General features: G+C 36.7%; 1 protein-coding gene across 1 annotated transcript in view; it reads right to left on the bottom strand.

The window, feature by feature from the left end:
• The window catches only part of CRYBG1 (crystallin beta-gamma domain containing 1), a 93,260-nt gene that overhangs the window by 21,321 nt on the left and 46,709 nt on the right, over positions 1-25,230 (bottom strand). Inside the window, exons 5-17 of the mRNA XM_032783593.2 lie at positions 22,761-22,808; positions 22,536-22,654; positions 18,895-19,057; positions 17,784-17,923; positions 15,327-15,453; positions 14,997-15,032; positions 14,435-14,592; positions 13,545-13,671; positions 13,312-13,457; positions 5,854-5,980; positions 5,637-5,669; positions 3,309-3,421; positions 2,835-2,964 (exon numbers count right to left, since the gene is read on the bottom strand). Of these exons, the coding sequence (XP_032639484.2) occupies positions 2,835-2,964; positions 3,309-3,421; positions 5,637-5,669; positions 5,854-5,980; positions 13,312-13,457; positions 13,545-13,671; positions 14,435-14,592; positions 14,997-15,032; positions 15,327-15,453; positions 17,784-17,923; positions 18,895-19,057; positions 22,536-22,654; positions 22,761-22,808 (1,467 nt within the window). The remainder of the gene's footprint in view (positions 1-2,834; positions 2,965-3,308; positions 3,422-5,636; positions 5,670-5,853; positions 5,981-13,311; positions 13,458-13,544; positions 13,672-14,434; positions 14,593-14,996; positions 15,033-15,326; positions 15,454-17,783; positions 17,924-18,894; positions 19,058-22,535; positions 22,655-22,760; positions 22,809-25,230) is intronic.

Here is a 25,230-nt window from a genome sequence, read left to right as displayed (position 1 = left end):
ACACAACCCATGCACACACTTTTTGCATGCAATAGACAAGTTCTTGTGACAATGTGTATGCACAAATTTGTATGTTGCTATGCACACATCACAATTATACTTACAAACAAATTTTAATTAAACTCATTGGATCGATCAGTTGAAAAATCACTGGGGAATTCTGATTTTCAAACCCACAAGAAAAAGCAGCTTTAAAATGATCTTGAAGACCTAAAATGTTGATAGAATCCCCAGCTCTCCCTATGATGAACTGTCACTTGAGTGAAGCAGTAGTCACACACACACACACACACCCCTCTACCTGTCTTGTTTTTAATTCTTCTCATAGGACATGATGCTTTTAAATTATTCACTGGAATAAATTCTCAAGATTAATGTTTCTGGGGTCAAATTCATGGCATTCACCCCTTTCCACAGAGTTATGCTCCAGAAACTAAACTTTGGGGAAGTTATATAATATACCTAGCCCTTTTGATTGCAGGGAAAACTTCAAAAATACAACTAGAGGTAAATCACAACAGTGAGAACTGCCTGTGTCTGCAGACAGCTGAAACAATAGCTTTGAGAGCTGTGTATTGCCCCATTCATTTCACACAGTGCCCTGTGAACACCATGTTTTCATGGTTTTTCATGACTCAGGAACAGCCACAATTGCACACCCCCCCTATATAACAGCAAGCAGGTCAGCTGGAAGTTTTTAAATCTATCACTTTTACTTTATTGTGCTGTGCAAAATTGGCACCCAAATCCACGATAGTTTACACATGTACACATATATAGATATGTCACCGAGTTACTAATTAAAAATTATCTAACAGCACCTAATTGTGTGTACACACTTCACAGCAGAAGAAAGATGACATGGCCCCTTGCCCTAAAGAGCTTACAAGGTCAGAGATGACACTGGAGGGGCATGAGAAGATGGCTAGGATTTACTAATCAACGTTGCATTATTCAGAAGATGCTAGTGCACAGCATGATGGAGCAAAGATGTTTTTGGATAAATAACTTTACTGACCTACAGGGAAATTTTCAAGAATACCAATAGGATTTAAGAACACAGGGCTCAGTGGCTTTCAAAGAGGACAGTGCTCCAAAATCTCTTAGATGCTTTGAAAATTGGCCTCTTATTTCTTGTGTGTCTCTCATTAGAAGCATTTAAATGAGGCAAAGGTAGTGGACTGATGCATTAGGTGCTACGTAAGTAGAAGTTGCAGGTGAAAAAATGTAGAGACGGTTATGGGAGAAGCAGGCAAATGGGGTATTGAAATGAACTGGGATCATTGGAAGTGTGGCAACGAAATATGACCAGAAAACTAAATACCTGAAATAGAAATCTTAAAGCTTTGCAGAATTATGAAAAGAAGCTTTACACAAACACATTTTTGTCTGTTGCTTTTTACTCTGTATATTGGTTTGCCATAACACAGATACTATCAGGTAGAAAACTGATTGCCTTGCGCAGCTCATCATCCCATCAATGAGTTAACGCTGTATGGAGAAGTAAGCAGCAGTGTATGGAAGCAAATAAATGACATGAAATTGTTTTATACTTATCTGCTAAGCCTCACATGACCTATGGTAGAAAAACCTTAGTGGTGTTTATGAATTTTAACAATCAATGGCTGCCATTTGTTTGTTTTGTCAACAGAACACCACTGTTCTCCGTCACAAAGTACAAATTTTCCAAGAGTGAGTTGATCCTTCTACGGTCTAAACAGGCATATCAAATACAACGATAGCTTATGCGTTAAAGCCCTCTACAGACTAGACTATTTTAATTAAAGGTTGAGAACAATCATTATGTATGTCCAGGTCAACTCTTTCTTTATTTTTAACAGTATCTGCATCAGCAGCATGGCAATGGAGTGCAGAAAGTCTGGCACACTGGGGGAGGCTCTTTTCCTGAGTTTATATTGTACCTCAAAAGGCATCATAAGGACTAGTAATGACAACTAATACTGGTTCTCTTTAGAGCAGTAACAATATTGTCAAAGAGTTACATGAGTATTATAATAGCCAAACCCAATGAAAAGGAGCAACAGTTTACTTTTTCTCTTCTAAAAATAGTACAAACAACTTGTAGTAGTAGATCTAGCCTATCATTGGATTCTTGACTACATTTTGTTTAAATTTATGTCAGCTTTAAAATGTATTTGCATGATTCTGCAAATGATCTACTGTAATGATCTAACATAGGGCTGAGTAAACTCCATAACTGACCTATTAAAGGATAATGAGTGCAAATTAAAATGACATTTGATTTCTCATTTGCTATTAAAATGTTATTTCCTATTTGCTGGCACCAGAATAATACTTTAAAAAGCTTATAAATTCCATATTGCCATAAAGATATAGAATTCTGATTTTTGAATACATGAGATGTTGAACCTTCTTTGGAAGAATGAATAGAGTGGGTGAACAGGAATGGAATTTTCATGATTATGACAACTGAATTTTATAATTAATTTAGTTCTTCTGAAGTCGCATGGTTGAATTCCACTTTTTATGCACATACAGCATGGACAGCAGCAGGGAAGCTTCTCCACAATTCCCCACCAATATACTTGAACCCTAACTTGGAGATGAATAGCAGCAAAAAGTAGCAATTCAGTTGCTCTGCTTATGGCATCCTGAACTCCTTTACAACGACTGCTATCAATAATGATGGCAGTTTTTGGTTCATGCTCTGAGACCAACAAACTCATTACACATAGCTACTGAATAGTAACAACTTGTCCCTGTACCACTTGTACTTCACTGTCCTTTATATGGATGCAAAAATGAGAAGTTAAATACTCCTACTATGTGTGTATTTATTCAGTTATCCTTACAATGTTTATAACACGTAGAGATTTAAGTCTTGTTTGGGGTGGACATCCCATTGCAGACAGATTAGAATAGGTTCCTTCTTCTAACACATACTGATTACCAGAGAAATCTTCTTTATCATATGCAATCCAACTGCAGGAAGAGAAGGAAAAAATCTGATAACTAAAAGTATTCCACACATAACCAAAGTTCTGTCAGTGCTTCCCAATATTTCTTAGCATGTAAACAAATCATTTTAATCACTCTCTGAAATATTTTAGCAGAAATAAGCTACTGAGAGAAACATGAAAAACTCCAGAGGTATTGGAGAGTTAAAAATTCACATGATGAATTGCAAAACTTTTTTCTTCCACTTAACTCCACAGTTGGTATGTAAAACTGGATCCTTCATCAATTTCAGAAAGTTGTAATATTTTTATTTTAAATTTTTTTTTACCATTTCAGTGATTTTGCAATAATCATAATTCCATGCTTACCTGCCACCCAAAACTTTTGAAGACTTTGGAGCAAATGAATCGTCAATATAATTGGTATTTTTCTCAAATATTTGGCAGTTACCTTTGAATTCTGGCTCTGAAAATAGCTGGACCTTTAAAATTATAATGTATATATTAAAAGGATATTGTATAATAATGCATTCAGCACCCTTTAACTAGATAAGTCAAACATTACTTTCATCCATGGTTATATTCAAATGAATTAAAAAACCCAGAACCCTTCAGTTTTGCAACATTAACATATTCTATTATCCATGAGTTACTTTTCTGAAAGATTGCCAGGTAACCAGACTGAAAATTACTTTCTGCAGTAAATCATTCAGTAGCACACAAAACAGTTCAACAATTACTAGTAAACAGAGATAGACTGTTAAAATATCTGCCAGAGTAGATTTTTAAAACTTCCTTGTAAGGCAAGATGGTAAATGGTCTATCAAATTTATCTGTCCTGGTTCTTTAATCAGTTTAATCTTAGAAATACATTTTCCTTTTCTCATCCATATCATATGACCTGATTTCTCAGAATATAAAAGTGTTGTATGAATTTTGTAAGGCACTCAGATACCATGATGATAGGTGTGGTATGAATTCCCAGATTAGACAGATAGTATTTGTACTGCTAGGGCTGTAGTTGTGTCAACGCTTACATTACAAACCCCTTTACCTTGTTTAAAATTATACCCTAGGCTGAAAGCCACACACACATTTATTTTTATTTTTTTCATATTCATTACTTTAGGAGGACAGTTGATCCAATAATTAAACCTAGTCACACAGAAATCATCCTCATAATAATAATTATGCCAAATTTATTCACACTTAAAACAGGTACATGTCCAGGCACGTAGAGATTTACCACAACAGGAATATCATATACAACAGAATATGTCCCCAAACAAACGTTAGGTCCAGCATTTCTTTTTTCACTTAATAATCTGTTTAGATGTATATAATATGCAGGTGTAGACACTTTTTCAAAAATATGCATGGGGCTGGGCAATAAACAGCCTTGAGGTATTTCTTTCCCCAAAAGCCTACAGACAGCTGTATTCAGCAAGGCTTTGGCAAGGCACAATATCAGTTAAGGATGCAAATCATGTCAAACAAGGCTTTTTTCCCCACAGGCTCAGAACTTTATGCTATATTTACCATTTAGGCTGAACTTTTTCAAGTTTCATCTGTGCATGATTTTTTTATTATTATTATTATTTATTATTAAAGGAATGATGAAAACATACACTCTTCCCATTGTTAAAAAAAAAATCTAAATTCTGTAATCTCACTAAACAGATAAGTATCCTCTGCACATTCAGAGTCATATCTCCTTGCATCAGTGACAAAACGTAAGATTTTACTACTCTTCAAACCATGATAGCCCTATAGATCTATGAGAGAGAGTGACCTAGATTCTCTTGTAGCTTGTGTACCATCAACAGACATGTTAACTGAATTCTAAGTGCAGGACTATTTTTAACCTCATTACCCTCAGATTATGGTCTGCTACATCTGTGCAACTCCACTGAGGACATAATTGGAGAGCAATAATTTGGAGGTTGCAAAATTGTGAATGAGGGTACTAATCCATCAAGCTATTTTCAATGCATATTTTCAGGATGCTGAAAAAAGTTGAAACACACAAGTAACAAAGGAAGAGCTAAGATTGATCAGGCACATTACCTACTGCCAAAGGCAAGTTTCTTCTATGTTCAACAAGCAATATTAGCTAACACTATACTTTATTTATGGATAGAAGGGGTTTCTATTTAACCCCCACTTCTAATATTTGTCTTTTCAAGTTTTAACTTGGTGGGTGCTGAATCCATGAGAAGAAACTGTGTTAATTTCTGAATATTAACGCTGCATTAAGTTCACAGAAATCAGGAAATGCTGTGTTAACTCTGTATTTCCTGACTCCTTTGCTTAATTTTTAAACATTTGATATTGCACCAATAACCCCTTTGCTCCTGAAGTTTTTAAATGCTTGAGGGTCAGGAAACTGAATGAACAGCAGCAGGGTGGATGAGAGGGTGGGGAAAGCTAAAGCACAGATGGGGAGGTAAACATAAATGGAGTCACAGAACATCAACTACTCCCATAAAAAGGAACACACTGACACAAAAACTATTAGTATTGGTATTTACTGAACATTACAGGCTTTCTTGAATTTGACAGGATGTAGTAAACACCACTCCATTCAATTATTTTGGCATCTTAGGCATTTGCTCAAGAATGACTGCTTTTTAAAAATGTATATACATTGTACACACTAGAATATATGTGTTTTACAAATTTAGAGAAGGGTCTTACCTTGAATTTCCCCATTAGGCTATTGATGGTATCCTAAAAAGTTTGGAGGGAAAAAAAAAAAAAAAGATATTAAGAGTGATGAAATAATGCAAAAGCATTCAAAACCTTACAGCTTTAAGAACCTAAGCAAATCTAAATTTCATTAGAAAACAGGAGAAATAGCTATGATCATTTGGCAGAAATGTATGAAATGTAGTAATACAAAAAGTTTCCTTACCGCAACTACGGGCTGAACTGAAGAGATCTTACTATTCTTGCCTCCCCAGGCCTCAGCGCTGGGATACAGTCCTTTATCAAGGATGTACTGTTCTCCTGTAAAGTCAGGATTCTCATAGACTACCCACCTGAACAAACAGATACCAAAAACTTTTTTCAAAACACTGGTGAATATTTATTATTGTCTTAATGTAAGTTTTAAGAACATAAGAACCGCCATACTGGGTCAGACTAAAGGTCCATCTAGCCCAGTATCCTGTCTTCTGACAGTGGTCAATGCCAAGTGCTTCAGAGGAATGAACAGAACAGGTAGTCATCAAGTGATCCAAGGAACAGTTAACGTTACTGATATTTCCAAAGGGTAAACATATGCCTAGAACACTGTTAAAACACAAAATTAAAGAAATAGTACATTGATTGCATCAACAGTTTTAGCCCCCCACCACAGTACCCTGAGAGCGGTGGGTGTTCAGCACTTTGCAAGCAGCACTCGGAAACTTAAATATAGGGGCCTGATTTTGCAACAGGCAACTCAAAACAGCCATATATGGTTTGCACTTCAAAAATCTATAGTAATAACAGTCAGCTTTTGCACCATGGATACTGTTTATGTATTAAGATTTTGGGGAAAACAAAAAACAGAAGAAATTTCAACACTCTTCAAACTAGCTATAGCAAGCCACATGAAGCTCTAAGTATTTTATCTGGCAAGATGCTCATTTGTTTGGTCCCTGATCAGAGAGAATATTTTGAGCTGTTTCAAATCTAAAGCTTTTGTTACTACTTCTATAATTTTTATTTATTACCTTAGCGTATTTATTTCTTAACTCTTCTCTTGTAAAACGTGAGGATGTTTGGAAACAAATTTTTGCATGATGAACAAAGCATTAAGGATACTCTGCTACAATAATATATTATGCATTTCATAAAAAATGAACCTGATCGAAGAGGATTCTTTTTGGTGTGACATTGCACCTAAACAAAAGCATTTGGCTCATTTACAAAAGTCTGTTAAGGTAAAGTGTTCTTCCTGCTAGGAAATATGCCACCAAAGGGAAGAACTTTCCCCCCACAAAACTAAATGAAATATCTTAACAGATTCAAAGGTTTTAAGGCTGCATGGGATCATGATGAGTCCAACCATATGCATAGAAAAGATGACAGATTTTCTACATCAAGCCCCTAACTTCTAGTTCAGCAAGAACATATGTTCTAGAAAGATATCCAAACTTGATTTAAAGAATTCAAGTGATGGGGAATCGACCATATCCCCAAGTAAGGTGTTCTAGTGGTTAATTACTCGCACTGATAAAAATGTGCAACTTATTTGTTATCTGAATATATTTAGCTTCATTTAATCTTGTTATGCATTTACCTGCAACATAAGGAGCCTCTCCTATTAGGTGTCTCCCCATGATCTAAGTACTTTCCGCTCTTTACCTTCTCTTTGCTATAGGCTAGATAGATGGAATTTCTTTAGTCTCTCTCTGTAAGGCAGGTTTTGCAGACTTCAAATAATTTTTTTTTTTTTTTTAAACTTTTTCCTGAACCTTTTCCCATTTGTCAATATCGCTTCTAAAGTGCAGAGATCAGAACTGGATACAATGTTTGAGTAACAGTCTCACTAAAACTGTATGCAGGGATAATAACATTGCCCTACTTCTATCAATATCCTCTCTTGCTTATACATCCCAAAATTGCATTTGCTCTCTTAGCCATCTCATCACACTGAGTTCATGCACTGAAACCTACTTATAGGTAAGACTCTCCTCCCCAAGAATTTCATCATTTCCCAATGTTCAGAACAGCAATTTTTATACCATAATGCATTACAATAATATGGAATTTTCATTTTACTTCACTGTAAATCAACTTTCACTACATACAAGAAGTTCACCGGAAGAGGACATCTCTGTACTGAAGAACAGATTCTATTGACAAGGCCATTATTCAAAGCACAAGGAGCCTGATTCTCAGCAGCTGTAAAGTGGGACAGCTCCACTAACTTCAATTAAACAAAGTTGATTTATACCAACTGAGAATCTGACATGAGGAGTACAACATTCATTAAAATACATAAAACTGGTACTCGAGCTTTGAATGATTTGTCCACAGTGAACACATTCTTATAATCCTTCATGTTATCTCTCCTTCTGACTCATGTATAAATGAGTCTTTTAACATGTTATTCACTAATAATTTAAGGCATATTCCAGGACACACACCCAAGTCATTCTAAAACTACTTAATCAAAGTGACATAGGTATGTATGGTAAACTAATCATAAATGTTAAAAATGTTCGAAGTGTGCGTACTAAATCATAAGGTCACATATGCCAGAAGCTTTGAAAATGAAACTGCCTTTCAATTACACACACATCTGGGTATCACTACGCTTCATGAATAATTCTAACAATTTTTTTTAAAATGACCTCAAAATTTTATTTCAATTATTTCAAACTACATTTACTACCATGAAAATAAATATTTGTGATATTAAATTTAAGTAGAGTGTTAATACATGCCAGATCCCCCTTGAGCATCTCTCTCCATACTATGCAACACTACTCTATCTTCATCCTCCACCTGCTTAAAGAGGGCTGTATGCTTCAGCACATCAGAGGGTAGCACTACTATGGTATCACAAAGTATCCAAGAATCGCAGTCCTAATTCAAGAAAGCATCCCTATTCAAAGTAGCATTTTATCATATGCATAAAGTTAAGCACATACATAAGTACCAATGAAGTCAATGAGACTTGAGCAAATAGGTGCTGTTCTTAACGCGAGAGAACTTATGCATGTGCTTAAGTGGTTTTCTGAATCAGGGACCATTTGTGGCTTTACAAACCAAAACCAATATCTTTAAGATCACTCAGAAATCAGCTGGAAGCCAGTGCAAACAGCTGCATGGGAGTAACATGCTAATCACTGGAAGTACTTCTACAACCATACTTTAGTGGCCAACGGATGATCTAAAGGAACAATAATGGATAACTGAATGAGAATTGTGGATACTTGGGATAGCTCAGGATTAGGTCCTATGTCCCTACAACAGTCTGTAATAAAAACCACTTCTCAGTAGAACTAACCACTTCTTAAGCCGTCTTGCAAGTTCATTTTATTCGGTAAAGAAGGTGAGATCCACATTGTACACTAATAACAAGAAAATTAGGAAAAGGCAGTCAAATTAAAAGAAGCACAGCATAGTTAACAAATGTTTATGGGAACTGGGACTGGGGGAGTTTTTTCCTAAATTAAACAAAGGACTAGAATCAAATTTACTCTTGGTTAAAGACCCAAGGTCAAGTTTAATCCAATTAACATTTGTATTTTGCAAAATAAGTTAATATGATTATTTCTTAAAACAAACAGTGATTGAGCTTGACGAGTAAAAACTAAGCAGGAATTCAGAAACACTGTATACTCACAAGAAGCTTCTTTTAGTATCTGTTTAAACTGGTTTTATGGGTGTTACCTTTTGCCATTATAAATGCTTCCATTTTCTGCCAATTGAAAAGATGCCAACATGGAAGTAGATATCAATGCTGACTTAAGAAAGCAAAGTGGCTCTTTCAGTTTATAAAAGTATTCCTTTTTTCAAATGACAAAGTAATTATTTCCTGGATTTTCTAACAAAGTATGCTGGGATAGTTCCTGGAAAATTTCTGAAGAATGAAACTAGTAATGATTCGTTGTAAAATATGCCGTAAATGGTGACATTTTATTCCAATTTGTTTACAATATATGCAAAAGTGAAAGTAATCCTTAGAAACAAGCATGTAGTGTTTGAAAATAGTATAGCTAAAAACACATATGTAATTCTTGAAAAAAAGTCACTGAATTGTTCACATCTGTGTTAAAAATTTACATTTTAATCTAAAAAGATATCAGATGAATGATTTAAAAATTTAATGACAAACCATTAATGCATTTATGGCATACCAGCCTATTTAATGGTATTTTGCAGTCTAAACAGCTCAGAGAATTGCTAACTGATAATGACTGCACCTTTAAATGGGGGTAAAGGGGTGCCCTCTGGCTTGCTAGGGAAGAGGGAATAGCTCTTTACGGCCAGTAGGGGGAGCAAGGAACAGAAGCTGCTGCAAAAGGGGAAGTGGGTCAGTGTGGTGACACTGACTCATCACCAGGGTCCAGAAGGGCTTGGAAGTTCAAAAGGGGCAAGTCTGGCAGAAGCCCCTTTTCCTCAGACCAGGCGGAGCAGCACCCACCCTGCCTCCCCTTGAGGGGGCAAAATACCAGGTTTGGTCAGGACCTGCTGTGGGCTTCGAGCTAGCTCCTTCTTTCTAGGGTGGCTGGGATGGAATTTTTCCCTCACCACCAGATTGGCCTAGGTGTAGCAGGAGGTTTTCACCATCCCCACAGCCGGTTCCAGGGGGACTTTGTCAGGGTGAGTAGGAAAGTGAGGTTATGATGTTGCAAGTTATTACAGAAATGTGGGGAAGATGTCTAGTGCAGATGCTCCATGGGGAAGGGACACAGTGACTGAATAAATGACTTGGTAAAGGACTTAAAAAGGAGATGTTTGTTAAAGGAGTGGAATGGGAGAGGGGAGTTAAGGGCGCCCATGTCTGGTTTGGAAGGGAGCCAACCCTTTCTCTTATAGTCCACCTTAACCCTCATTTGGGGGAGAAATGGTAAGGTCCCAGCAATGGGTTGGCTGAAGAACAACGACAGGAAAAGATGGGGGCTGGCAGAAACCCCCAAGGTAGATAGTGAATGAACACAGAGCTACCTGCACTGTACTCTTTTATCTGCCAGGTAGTCCCAGACATCAAATAATAGAGTTGCAGCCTGATTAAAATCATATCAATTGTTTCCTGACATTCTCTCAGTATAGCTGGACAATGGGGTCTTTGGCTACAGATTCAAATTTGGAAAGGGTTCTTGACTAAAAGCTGTTACCATTTACTGTCTGTTCAGTGGCCTATGTGAAATGAAATGGTAGCTTTGCATTCTTAGTGGGCAAACGTTCCTATCTTTGCAATTGACACCTTAGTTTGCTGTCTCAACAAATATATTAAGGATTAAATGGGCCTGGAGACTGAACAGCACACTCTTCAATTAAATGGTATGGTTTTTCCAGCTGTTCAGATCTCAGGCAAATGAGTAAAAGTGTGTGGAGCTTGTACTGCCGCTGCCCAGCTGCAACAGGTCTGTGGGGTAGGACAAGCTGACTTTCCAAAGCAAGTAAATTCAGCAGCTTTCATGGACCCTGTATTTCAGCACCTTACACACCACCACCATAAAACAACTGATTTGTTTTGGCAAGGGAAGAATTACAATTTGTGCTCCCAAATACATACCTAACACTTTACAGAACAAATATTCATTACAAATATGGCTTGGTTTACTGAATGTTATATTTTATAAACATTTCTGGAATATCCTTCTGAAATATTAGTACTTTAGCAGTTTAAAGAATCCTGTGGACACCATATATCCTATATGAAAAAATAGGAAACACTACAAAAATAGTATGATAGTCCTTTGGTAAGAGTCCATGCTACCTGAATTAACTCTTCATTAGGAGGAAGCATTTATTTAAAAGAACAGAACATGCAGGGGGGAGATTGCAGGAGGAGGTGGCAGCAACTAGACATGATAAAAAAAAAAAAGAAACTTATAGCTGTCCCTGCCAACCCATAATCCTTCACTTAAAGTCTTCACATCTGAGGTCAACAATATTTTTCCCCAATAAAATATGAGTAATAAAAATGGTCAGAAGCTAAAAATCAGGAGTCCCTTCTTTACTGTAACACAGATCAGACTTGCTGTCCCAATGGTTGTGTAGAGGCTGAGACAGGAGGTTTTCACCCTTCTCCAGGTTACAGTGGAAGGAGACTGCCTCTCATCTTACTTCCCTGTGTACCCAAAAGTACAAAAGGTGCTCAGTGGATGCAAAGACTGCCATATAAAAAGGGCTGCCTTAGGAACAATGTTTGCAGCTAAGTCAGTGAGTATGAACCTGCAGCCCTCACTCCTGCAAAACTCGCACTGAAATATCAAAAGGAGTTCTGCCTTCATAAAGACAGTGTAGGGTGAGGTTTAGGGTGGGGTCCTTCGATGAGAGTTAGCTTAATGTTGTGGAGGGAGAATCAAGCACCAATGTGTCTGAAATTCCTTCAGTGCTATCACTCACATTAATTCTGTGCATCTTGGAACACGCTGCCTAACACTTGTCTGTCTTTCCAAAACAAACTGCTCTAGAAAATACTAGTTCTAGCAAGGGTTTAGCCTGAAGGTCTCATCACAGAGCAATTATATCTTCAGAGGAAACTTTGGTTCAAAGTATCATTCTGTACTAGTAAAAAAGGAAAAAAAGCACATAAATCCTAATACAATTTTTATTTTATTTTATTCTCACTTAGCAACTAAAATCAAAATATTTTACTTAAGATATCAAAATGGATTTAACCCTCCCTACAGTTACATGTAATCAGACTGAGTACAAGGATGTTTAGAATTTGTCATGCTACTTGCTGGGCTCAGAAGCCTCATGAGGAAAATCCTCCCTGTAGCGAGCCCCAGTGAAAAATAAATGGAAAAGGTGAGGAAAAGTAGTAATTCAGTGAAGTAAGCTAGAATCGGGCTTTTACATATACCATTGGAAGTACCACATGCTTTCTAAATCTTCAAGCATACATTCACTAACAGATGATTTAGCTACTAGTCTCATTTTAGTGACAATATAAGATGAACTCATTATGAAGCATCACAAAATTAAGTTGAGTCCTCTAAGGACTACATGAATATGTTTGATAAGGATTTATAATAATTTGAATTGCAAGGAGATAAATTTACCTTATGGGTACCATAAAGAAAAACAAAATCCAAACTGAACAGGATATTTCCCAACAAAACCAAAATATTCACTATGAAAAAGTATCCTGTTCCAAAGACGTCCTAAAAACCACAAATCTATCATGGCCCACATCATAACCTCACACAAATGCTTTCCAAGTATTTATCCTCACAACACATCTGTGAACTTGGTAAATATTATCCCCCACTTTTCAGATAGGAAACTGAGGGACAAAGTGATTACACAATTTGCCTCAGGTAAAACACATAAAATTTTGATCAGAATAGCAAATTAGTCCCAGAGCAATTCTGCTGTATAACAGCTTAAAAAATTCTACAACGGCATCCTATTATGTATTCTCTGATGAACAGCTAATTTACAGACAGTCATTATTTGCAAATCAATAGGCCAGTGTTTCCTAAGAACATTTCCTCTTGCTATAGGAAGAAAATATGTTTCATAGTACATTTATTTACAAATAGCCACATTCTTCTTTGTTCTGTGCAATCACAGATAGGGAATTCTATTCGCATAAGGATTTCTTCACAGATATTAAAAGAAGAGAGCAGTAAAACATTAAATTATTTGCTAATTTATTCTAACAAGGAAAAATGTAATTAAGAATATCACTTACACTCCACTTAAAACATGTATGGATTGTGTCCTCAGTCCATATCCAGTGTCTCTCAAATTGGAAATAATTCCTAACACATTAATACTGGAACCTTTAGTCCCAAAGTCTTTTTCACTGTACATTATCATGTGTGGGTTTGTGAAATCCTGTTGAAGCAAACAAAAATAAAGGAAAATGTAATAAAACGTTTCACTGCACTCAAGTAGCAAATATTAGATCTTCTTGGAACTTACACCTAGAATAGGTCGCAGCGACTGAAGCTCTTCACTGTAACCACCCCAATCTTTCCATTCCTGGTACGCGCCTTCTTCCAGCAAATACTGATGACCTGCAAATCCTGGTTTCTCGTAAGCAACCCAACTAAATATTGGATGGGAGAAAAAAGCACAGGAGAATGGAAACTTGCCACTAAACACAGAGCTGAATTTATCCCATAATCCTTCAAAACAACAACAATACTGAGCTAAGACAGGTGAATTTTTTTTAAAATATAAGGAATTCCTGAACTTTGGCCCTGTTGAAAGGAAGCTGTCTTTTGAATCAACCCAGATGGAAAAAAGAGATAAGTGAGATAAAATCTGAATAAAATAAAACCTTTTCCGAGGATAGATGAAATGAGGAGCCTTAGGTTCAAAGTCACCACAGGGTGACTGTTTGCTTGGCACACCAGAGAGAGAGGCTCCCTTGTTCTCAGGGTGTACATGTGCAGTACCTAGCATAGGTTAGAGAAGCCAGCGGTGCTGCTCTAACCTACACCAGCTGGCGGAGTGCATGCTCCAGCAATTGCTTCCTTTTTACTTATGGTGGAAATGGGGTAAGGTGGCAGCACAGGTATCGGGCGTACCAGCCCTGCACTAGCCAAGAGCTCCCCACACCAGGGGAAATCTCAGCAAGCCAGATCTGGCTGCTTTGTGATGAGAGAGCATCACTAGAGGTCTAGAACGCACCATAGAATCTGGTTATTTGCATTGATCTAACCCAGTGAAATAGCTATGAGAATGAAGACAGCAAATGTATATTGCATCTTATCTAGTGCAATTTCCGACACTATGGTGTTATTATTTGCACCAGCCTTTCCTTCATTCTGCAATTAGAACTGTTTGTGGCATTTTCCTCTACTTACACTCCTTCCAACACTTTTATGGACCCCACTGATATAAGTGGCAGTGTCTTATTTTCTCCAGATTCTTCTTTTTGCTTTTCTTCCTCAATAAGAGTGAGTATTTCTGATTCCAGTTTCATGGGTTTCCCTTCGAAGAAAGGCTTCTCGTAAATTATTACCTGTAGCAAAGATGAGATAAGTGGCAGTTACTGAAAAAGTGCATTAGTTACAAGTTTTGATAGCAGATTGACTTTAGGTGCATAGCATAAAATGAACGAAGGATCAGACTATGAAACTAATCAGTGGGTACTATACTGGCTCAGGAGTCTGCCCTAATATTTATTATCCAGTCACTGTATAAGTGAGTGCTGTGCCATCACACACATAATTAGTGACTGGTAATCAGATATGACAAAAGTTGCAGTATCACTGTGTTTCAGCACCATGCATGCACAGCCCAGCCACCATACCAGTACTCATGACATCACCACGGTAAATGAGTGTGTGGGTGTTTGCTTGTCACATTAAAAAGAGCTGGTCTCATAGTGATTAAATTAAATGTAATATATCAACTGGTTTTTACCTTTGGTTCTTCAATGGATTCAACTTTGCGGCCACCCTAAAAAAAATTACAAAAATAAAAATAACTTGTTTGTAATAAATTTACATATGCATAACTATTTTACAAAAAAACAGTCCTCTTTAAGATGACTTTTTTCAAAGTCCACAATATCAAAGTCAAGAAGATTAAACACTGATGGGTGCAATTAAGAATAAGAGTTCAAAGACCTTCAAACAGCACTGTATACTACTTTGAAAGTCATTAAATATGTTTTATAGTTTATTTTTGTGAATCTTGCAGAGTCTTGTGACACTAATGTTATTATTAACATACTAGCTCTAATCATTTTACCATTTTCAAGGGTCTCAAGGACCTAATGTATGCTTCCTTCTTCTCCCAAAATGATAAGTTAGCATATTCACCAGGCTCCAACATTAAAGGGATACCCTGGAAACCAGGTTCTTCAAAAATTAGCCATCTAGATTAAGACAAAAAAAAGTTAAATAGTTCAGTGTTTCTGAATTACAACAAATATCAATGTCATGCTCACATGGTATCTTACAACAGAGGCCATTACCCATTAAAAGAAAGTAAATACAGGACCACATTTATCATCATGCCACCAGCCTGAGAACAGGTATGTTAGCACACACTTCTGTGACTGTGCAGTCTAGTCTGGTCTGGTCTTCTCCTGTTGAAATAGCTACTACCTTTCGGGGAGGTGGATCAACTATGCTAACAGGAGACCTCTCTCCCATCAGTGTAGAAGAGTCTTCATGTAAATGCTACAGAGATGTAACTGTACTAGTGCAACTGTACTGATGCAGTGTTTTAAGTGTAGACCTGCCTTCCCAATGGTTCTGTGCCCGTTTGCAGAATTAGGACCTAAGGAATTTTCACAACAGTTAACATATGTTTGGGGATTTGACCCTGTGTTGGGTAACAGGAGTTTCAGACAATGACTGAAGCCTGTATTATTGTCTATTTATTGGAGACATTTTCGTATTTAAAAATAGATTTCATGGGCATAGAATTGATTTTTTTTAAAGTGCGTTAAAGAAGATCCTCACCAACCTAGCGCCAGATTCAATGCAAACGCTATCTAGCTTTCATGACATATCAGACAACTGCAGATTTTTTTTGTTTGTTTTTTGTTTGGTTGGTTTTATTTTCCTCACTATTAAGTAAAAAGTTCAAATAGCTCAGAAACGAGACCCAAGTATTTTCACAATCAGCAGTTTCTTGGTTCCAGGCACAAAGTAACCTTCCAGAATTTTGCCACACAGGACAAGTGCACTGATTAGTGAATGTTTTGTGGCACAGAGGAGTTCTTTCCCAGTAAATGCAAACTGCCAATAACTGAGAATTTTTGGCTATTTGGCTCTTTATATCTTTCCCAAAGTAGAGTCTCTATACTGTAAGATTTGTCTCTGCTTTATTGCATCCTCTTCAATGCTTGCGTCTGACAAAGTGGGTATTCACCCACGAAAGCTCACGCTCCAAAACGTCTGTTAGTCTATAAGGTGCCACAGGATTCTCTGCTTCTACAACACTTGGCATAGAAAGAATACAGCACAGATTGACCTTCCTTTTGTCCATTATTTGCATTTTTATAAAACCATTAATCACTCTCAGACAGTCTAAATGCAAGGCTTACAAGGATGCTTCCCCAAATTAGGTGGTGCATACTAACTTTGATATTTTAATATAGTTGCTGAAATATGATTAAAACTCTGGTCTTGCTATGCTGCTGAAAGATCAAAACCATTACATGTCATTATTTAGTGGCATGTTTAGGGCACAGCTGGTTCAAAAATGGTCCCTCCCCCCAGGAAAATTTCAGCTGTTCAAGGTTTACAGGGTTTTATTTTTGTGAGCACCAACAACTTTTGGCTAAAAACCATTATGGGAACTGTAGTCCAGTTGGTGAAGCCAGCCCTCACAGCAGAATTCAGGCGTAAGGCACGACAATGGCATTTCCAAATAAAAACTTTTTGTTTGGTTTTTTTTTTTTGATGAAAAGTCAAAATTTTGCACAGAAAATTAATTCTTTTTGAGAAAATGCTAGTTTAGTTGAAAGCCAAAATTTCCACCCAAAGCAGTTTTGAGGGGAAATTTTTGATCATCGTTTAACCCATAAAGTCATGACCCGTAAGTGTTAAAGATAATGAATAAATATCTTTAGTTTAGCGTCAACTTTGTCTTAGATTCCAGTACTTCATTTGTCCACAAAAGGTACAGCATGGGCAGCAGTATTATAAACGTGACCACACTTCCCTACCAATGTGTTTCAGTCCTAAGGTCAGAGTTCAGAAACTCAATTCTTGCCTTCTCACTGGGTTTACTGAAGAAACTGAACTTATTGGCAGATCTCTCCATACAGGGCTGTCTTTCTCATGTGAAATTGATACTAATTAACATGGGGACCACAGCAGGTGACTCTATTAAAATGGGGTTGTGACCCACTTTTGGGTCCTGACCAACAGTTTGAGAACAGCTGGCTTAGTATTTATATGTAGGATAGCCTTTCAAACAGATAACCTTTTAATGCAGTGGTTTTCAACACTTTTTCATTTGTGGACTCCTAAGAAAATGTCAAAGGAGGTACGGACCCTTTTGGAAATCTTCGGCATCATCTGCAGACTCACAGGGGTTCACAGATCACAGGTTGAAAAAAAACGTTTTAGTGAGTGACCACATCACACTAAGTGACCAGAAATAAAACAGTATGTGACAGCTATAACCAACAATTTTAAAATAAATTCCTTTTATATCAGTACATATACACACACAAAACTATATACTTACATGCCCCAATGTACTTTTATAGAACAAGTCTTCTGAGTTGTGCCAAATATACCAGTTTCCTCAGTGTCATCAAAAAATGAAGTTACAACTCCCAGCCCTTCTGGTCCTGTATACAGGTCAATTTGGCAAACTCTGTAATCCTGGAAAAATGGTAATTCTATAATTGTAGCACAATTTTTTATTGCTCTTATATAATTTATTGTAACTAAATCAGTTTTTAAAATACTTCTGCTGCCATTTAGCTTATTCTATCTGTTAGCGCTACATGGATGCCTGTAAGTGAAATGTGGTGTGGTTGGTGGTTTTTCCTCTGTCCGTGTGTTGAAATCTCTCTTAATGATTCTCAAATCTAACTTTTCATTCCTGACTTTTCTGACACCTGTGCAGGCATGCATCTCCCTTGGTCTCTTCTATATTTTGTCTAATTAAATATGAGGATAACACTACAGAGGAAGTTCTTTAATAGAACCCTAATTTTTTTAACAGCCTATTTACAAATTAAGCATGCGTCCTTTTCCCTTTCAAAGATTGCTACAGCTTATAGCCTATTTTGGCAACCTTCAAATGGCAAGACTTCTGAATGATACGTTAACACACACACAATAAGTTGTGTATGCTAATACCATGTACATGAAAACCCACAATTTGTGTGGCTATAGATATTTGTTAATGCAAATCTGGGTTTGTGGGTGTGCACTAGAATGTGTGTAAACCGGGTGCACACAAAAAAATGTATGTTAGATCCCATGTACTTACTGAACTTCGGAGATTTTATTTTTAATCAATTTGCAAGGGTTATACTGCATTTTAAATTTCTACTATGTTTTGAGGGATTAAGTAATGATAAATATCAAGGCGAAGGGTATCCTTTCTCCCCCACTATACTAGTGCTATCAGAGTTGCTACTGCAATACACCACCAATTATTTTATTAACAACCCACAGAATCATTGCATAAGCTCAAATGTGTCTCAAACACCCATACTTTAAGTAATGATATGTTTGGTGTGTTAATAAATCAGTTTCTTGACATCAGAATTATTTATGACACCAAAAGAAACAAAGTCTAAAAAATATTTAAGAACTGAACAAAAATAGATAATATTACTTGCCTTTACTACGTGTTTAATTGAACCAATCACTGCGGGTTTAGCTGAGTTATATTCATCTTTCTCTTCAGAAGTATTTTCACTCCAAATATTAGTGAGTTCCAGTTCTCCTTCCTCCAGAGGAAAAGAGGGTCCTTCAAAATTTGGTTTCTCATACAGAATCCAGCTAAAGAACAGAAAAGTTTCCCCTTCATACTTTTCATGATGACATTTTAACTAACCATGATTTTCTAAAAGACATGCTCTAATCCAACAACAGCTATTGGACTTGAAGCAAGAATTAATTCAGAGAAGTCATACGCCCTGGGTTATGCAGGAGATCAGACTAGATTATTCCTTCTGGCCTGATAACTACGATATATTCTCATTAGTACAGAGATTTATACACAATGCTGCCCACACTTTTTAAGTCCAAATGTTGTTTATGTACAAAAACCATTCCCCCAAAATATAAAACATTGCCCATGAAAAAGTCATTTAGTAAATGTAAAGCAGCCATGAAACCAGGGTGGAGAAAAATCAATGATTTTTTTTTTATTTAAACCAGATTTTTAAGGAAAAAACCTATCTAAAGATAATTTTAATTAAGATACATTATAGCTCAAAGATAAGTTATCATGGAATAGGGATTATAAATTCTAATTCTGTAGTATGAGACAATATATTCATGTAATGTTTAAGAAAAGTTTTGTAAATGAGTTGCAATAGTTCATGGATTAGGGACCCAATTTTATGGCGTTCCAGTGGCTTCTGTATAGATTATTTAGGTTAATCTTTCTATCTACCCAATGGGACTCAGTGCTAAATCTAGAATAGGGGTCGGCAACCTTTCAGAAGTGGTGTGCTGAGTCTTTATGTATTCACTCTAATTTAAGGTTTCGCGTGCCAGTAACACATTTTAACATTTTTAGGTCTCTTTTTATAAGTCTATTATATATAACCAAACTATTGTTGTATGTAAAGTAAATAAGGTTTTTAAAATGTTTAAGAAGCTTCATTTAAAATTACATTAAAATGCAGAGCCCCCCGGACTGGTGGCCAGGACTGGGGCAGTGTGAGTGCCACTGAAAATCAGCTCGCATGCCGTGCCATAGGTTGCCTACCCCTGAGCTAGAAGATATCATCAGAAATGCTTAGTTTTGTAGTTCTCAAACTGTGGATTTGTGTCTCCAGAGATAACATGTAAAAATGTTTTTAAACAAACAATATAATATATAGAGGTGAGAAATAACAGACCTCAACCCTACTGTCTCTCTGCAAATTTGTGTACACAGAATCAATCCCTTACCTCTCTCTAAAAGTATAAAGTTTCAAAAAGTTCAATAAACAGAAGATTGTTGGGGGAGAAATAGATCTGGAGAAGGAGAAGAAGTCTGGAGATAAATGTGAGAAGTGAGGGATAGGCAGTAGAAACATAAGTGAAACTGTTTGAGCAGCATATTCCAGAAGTCTTGAGGTCTTTCCAAGTGTAGCCTTCATTGATTTGAGATCTATCATACCATTCTCTCACTAAACAGGAAAACCTACAATGGCAGCAGGTCATAAAAGAGACCCAGTTTGCATCTCATTTGTCTCTGAGTTGTGAAGAATATGTACTAAGGTTATAACAACCACCAAGAATGCACTTTTATGTAGAAATTCATGATTAAACAGAGCCTTCCTGATTAGTGATTTAAATAAATTTGGTTTAAATCAAATCCACCCTGCATGAAACACGAATTTTCTATCATGCTGGGCTGCATTTACCAATTCTCCACTTAACAAAAGCTTCTAATAAAGCATCTTATCTAAGAGAGAAATCTGGAGTAGAAACTGTTTATACTTCCCTACCTCTACAATACCATACCCTTAAGCATCAGCTTCCTATTGCAGTCTTGCTTAACTAAGCTATGATATGTGCTATCCTAACATTTACAGTTAAAAACCATGATCCTTTCTATAATTAACTGTTTAATAAAATGTTAATGCAATCTTCAGTCTGTCTTAAATAATCAAATGCAAAGAAATGCACATCAAACTGTTATGCCTAGGCAAAGCTGAGGCATGAAAACCATGTGATCTTAAATAAATATACTAAATACCAAGACACAACAAGAGTAATAGTTAAGAAAGGACAGAAGCATTAACTTTGAAATTCTTTCCCAAAACAACTGATCAACTGGAGATAGTAAATACACCAAAAGTTGCTGACATGCAAGTTACTGTCCAGTGTTTGTGTTTAATGTTCTTTTAAAAATACAAATACCTACTGGTGGCATTGCAATTTCATTAGAAAGTGCTTGACACTTTTATATTGGTGCAACCTGGAATGGTAAGAATACTTGCTTTAACACAACACTTTCTAGGCTCACACCTAATCCCAGAACTTGTCTGAACCTCTTAACTATGTGAAAAGATGCATTTTATTGCCAAACTCCTCAACATCAATTTGGTAATAAAATATAATGAAGCAATAGGATCTGATGGGATATGAAGCTTCTGTCTAATAATGCCACACTTACCATAAGGCGTGTTGTGAGGCATGGGGACAAAGGCTGAGTGTCTTCTGTCATCATGTGTGATGATATAGACAGAGTGGTCATTTACTGAAGTTATTGCAAAAGGATTTGGTTAAGAGAAAATTTTTTTGTAGAGGAAATTCAAAGTGCTTTCTGTTGGTTTCCAGGATTCCACATCATGGCTACGCTATATCACTATGGTGTAGGGTTTTTTTTTATGAACAATGAGATAGCATATGCAAAAGTAGTTATGTAGAAAGGGATATTAAAATGAAAAAAGGAGGACTGCATGAATTTTATAGCAGAGTTAAACTGCCCAAAGGCTTTTATATTTGGTAATTAGTCCAATGTGTAAACTAAAGTATGCAAAGTAGATTGCTTTTAAATACGGATTAGTGGTGTAGAAGTTGACAAAAAAAAATCTGTAACTTGTGAATTCCACGTATGTGACATCAAAAACAGCTACATCTATTAAAGAAGAATTTGTTAATGAAAAAATATTGCATCTTGGCTGTTAGTGTGCCAAGTGTCCACCTGGGAAACTTTAAGCAGAATGAGTTTTAACCTCTCACCTACAGTATGCCCCCTTGAGGAAACAAAGATTTAAGAGAAAGGCACACAGATTTTTAGCTGAAATGATGTCACCATGATCACGCTTTACTATGATAACGCCCCCCTCCCCCGAATACTGCAATTCACTCTAGCCAGGCAGACCCTTGCACACTCCTGGAACCCCAGCTGCCTACAGTTAATTCCATGCTACACATCATTGGCCTCAACAGGGCTCTGGTGGCTGCAGAGGTCTGCCTTCAGGGACACGTAAAGACCCTGTCTATTTCAGATCAGCAATCACATTTACTAAAACAGTTGCATACATGGTACAAAACCAGCTTAGACTAACCCAGTTGGCTGGACAATGGGCACAGTTTAGAGTTTAGAAGCCATGTACTAGCTTAGGAAGGGTCTAACATTAGAACATGTTTCTTGATTTGGTTTGGCCAAAAAAATGTAATGGACAATCAAAATATGGTTAAATTGACAGAGTTGAAATAGTACTGCAATGGAGTTACAAAGTGGTTCTGCTCCCTTTGTTCCTAGCCTCATGGATACGGGGCAAAATCACAGGGAGAAAAATTCCCATCTTACCATCCTCGAATGACTTTAACTAAAATCACTGATGACAGCACCCAAGAGCTGCAATCCAAAACATCATTAAAAACTTCTATACCATTCTTGTGAGAGTTTGATTCACTATATATCACCATCTGTATTAAAACAAACAAAAACACACCACAGGACCATTATATATCACCATTTGTAATCTAACAGGAAATAGTAGACTGTAAGAAAAACAGAAAATATAAACCTTACCTTGCCAGGTCTGGGATTGATTTTATTTTGGCTGTTTCCTGAAAATGCCTGATAGACAGGGGAGAAAAAAATATGAATAGATATTTACTAGAGTGTGTCATTCTTCCATTACAAAACAATCAAATAATTGTGTTCTCATTTGGTATTATTTAAATGGATTTTAATTTTGTTTCAAATTTCTCCTACTGTAGACCACTCTGTCGCATATACACAAATGTTATACTAGTTAAAGTGCTGCCTGTGGACCAGATACCCTTGAAAATCCTGCTGGCCAGCTTTCCAGATTTTCCAAAAGTGTTCTCACAGACCACTTAGACAACTGAGGTTGTACTGGAATTACAGTAGTATGTGAATTCAATAACAAAAACTTAAAAAGCATATACAAACATTGGAAAGATTAGATATGCTGGCATATAAAAATATACATTTAAAATAATCAGCACAATTTTCTTATGGACATCTTTTAGTTATAAATGTGGATTTATAAAATTACAAGAATGTGACAACACGAGTAGACTAAACAAAAATATGCCAGACAAAACAGTCAAAGTACACTGAGTTAGAAAACATACAATTTTAAAAGCAAACATTTTAAACCAATGTTGAACTAAGTGATAGAGAATATGCAATAAAGCTGTGATTATATATTGTGTTTCTAAAAAACAGAAGAAAACGTTAACATTTTTATTTATTTATATTGCACTAGTACCTATGGACCAAGACCCCATCATCTTCAGCAGTGGATAAAGAACAAAAAGACATTCCCTACCCCAAGGAGTTCACAGTGTAAGTAAGAGACAACACACCACAGATGGATACCGACAGACTGCAAGTATAAGGAAACAATGAGACAATGCTGGTGAGCATGACAGACATTGGTCTCAAAACACCAGCTGCCTAATGATGGCTCATTTTTTATAGGCATCATCGTAATGAGTTGAGACTACTACTGCAGGACTGGTTTTCTAGCTTCTGATTAAATTCCAGTCAGCACTTGCCCAGTTTTTTAAGCTAATTGTTTGTTGCTGTCCTTATATTCCTTTCCTTTATGCTGCTTATTAACTTTACTATCAAGCTTAGTCAAGAGAACATGTACAATGGGTCCACTTCACACAAACAAAACAATTGTCTCTTTCTCTCCTAAGGAGGAAACAGTAAAAAAGGCCCTAGTCTTGCAAAGGGAGATGTACGGAGTCCTATGAAATCCACAGGAGTAAGTTTCATCTTTTTGCAGGATCAGGACCCTATGCTTGTCAAAAACATTCCATTTAACCCACAGGCAACAGAATAAACATGGATGGGTAAGTAACCATTGAACTACCTTTAGTCATTGAGTTTCACAATTTATTTTTGAAATCATGCCATTAGAAAAGATCAGAGCAAGAGCCCCTTCTCTTCACAGTAAAAGCAGCAAAGAGTCCTGTGGCACCTGATAGATTAACAGACATTTTGGAGCATGAGATTTTGTGGGTGAACACCCATTTCGTCACAGTGTAAATCCAAACTACTGCTACACTCAAACTAATCTGCAGTCTTGAAACATTTGATAGAAGTCTCAACTCTGATGAAAAGAACATGCAACCTTAATAGTGCAAGACAGGGCTTTCTGTTTCCTTGAGGAGGAAAAAAAAAAAACCAGCCTTCCAAATGTCCCAACCTACTATTTAAAAAAAAAAAAAAAAAAAAAAGATTAAGCACTGGTGGATACACCAAAGAGAACAGAAAAATTATTCAGTTTTGAGAAGTACTTCTTGGTTTTCTGTATTCTCCCTCAATTCTATGCACCATTTTGAGGGGATTATTAAATTTGGGAGCTCACAGCTCTGCTACTCTCCTTTTTTCCTACTACCTACTGAATGTACTTTGCCTTTTTGATATTGGTGGAGAATATTTTTGAATGTTAGAGGTCTGTAGAGGGGGGGCATAGCTCAGTGGTTTGATAATTGGCCTGCTAAACCTAGGCTTCTGAGTTCAATCCTTGAGGGGGCCATTTGGGAAACTGAGGTAAAAATCTGAGGATTGGTCCTGCTTTGAGCAGGGGGTTGGACTAGATGACCTCCTGAGGACACTTCCAACCCTAACATTCTATGATTCTATAGAAATAGCTGTCCATTTATTCATAATTCAGACAGCAGTAATGTGAGTTGATCCTAACATGTAGTGCAACAGAACATTATTGAGGGAACAAGCAGGTCTGTCCTTAAATTAACTTTAAAAATCAAGTTAATATTCTGTGTGAATGCTTCCCATGAATACTCATTCTGTGAACAGACAAAAGGACTTCAATATCCAGGGTTATTAATCAAGCATCTTTCACCAGGCCATTTTTAAAGCCTCCTTAAAAATTATGACTAATGCCCTAAATACAAGGAGTACAGAGGAAAAGTTAAGGAAGCCTGACCCATTATCTCTGCAGCAGTGAAATGGCCCTGTGTCTTGTTGGGGAGGGAAGCAGTGAATATCATCAATA

The sequence above is a fragment of the Chelonoidis abingdonii genome, chromosome 3 (assembly GCF_003597395.2).
Source record: "Chelonoidis abingdonii isolate Lonesome George chromosome 3, CheloAbing_2.0, whole genome shotgun sequence".
Lineage (NCBI taxonomy): Eukaryota > Metazoa > Chordata > Testudines > Testudinidae > Chelonoidis > Chelonoidis abingdonii.
This window is presented reverse-complemented; position numbering and strand designations above follow the sequence as displayed.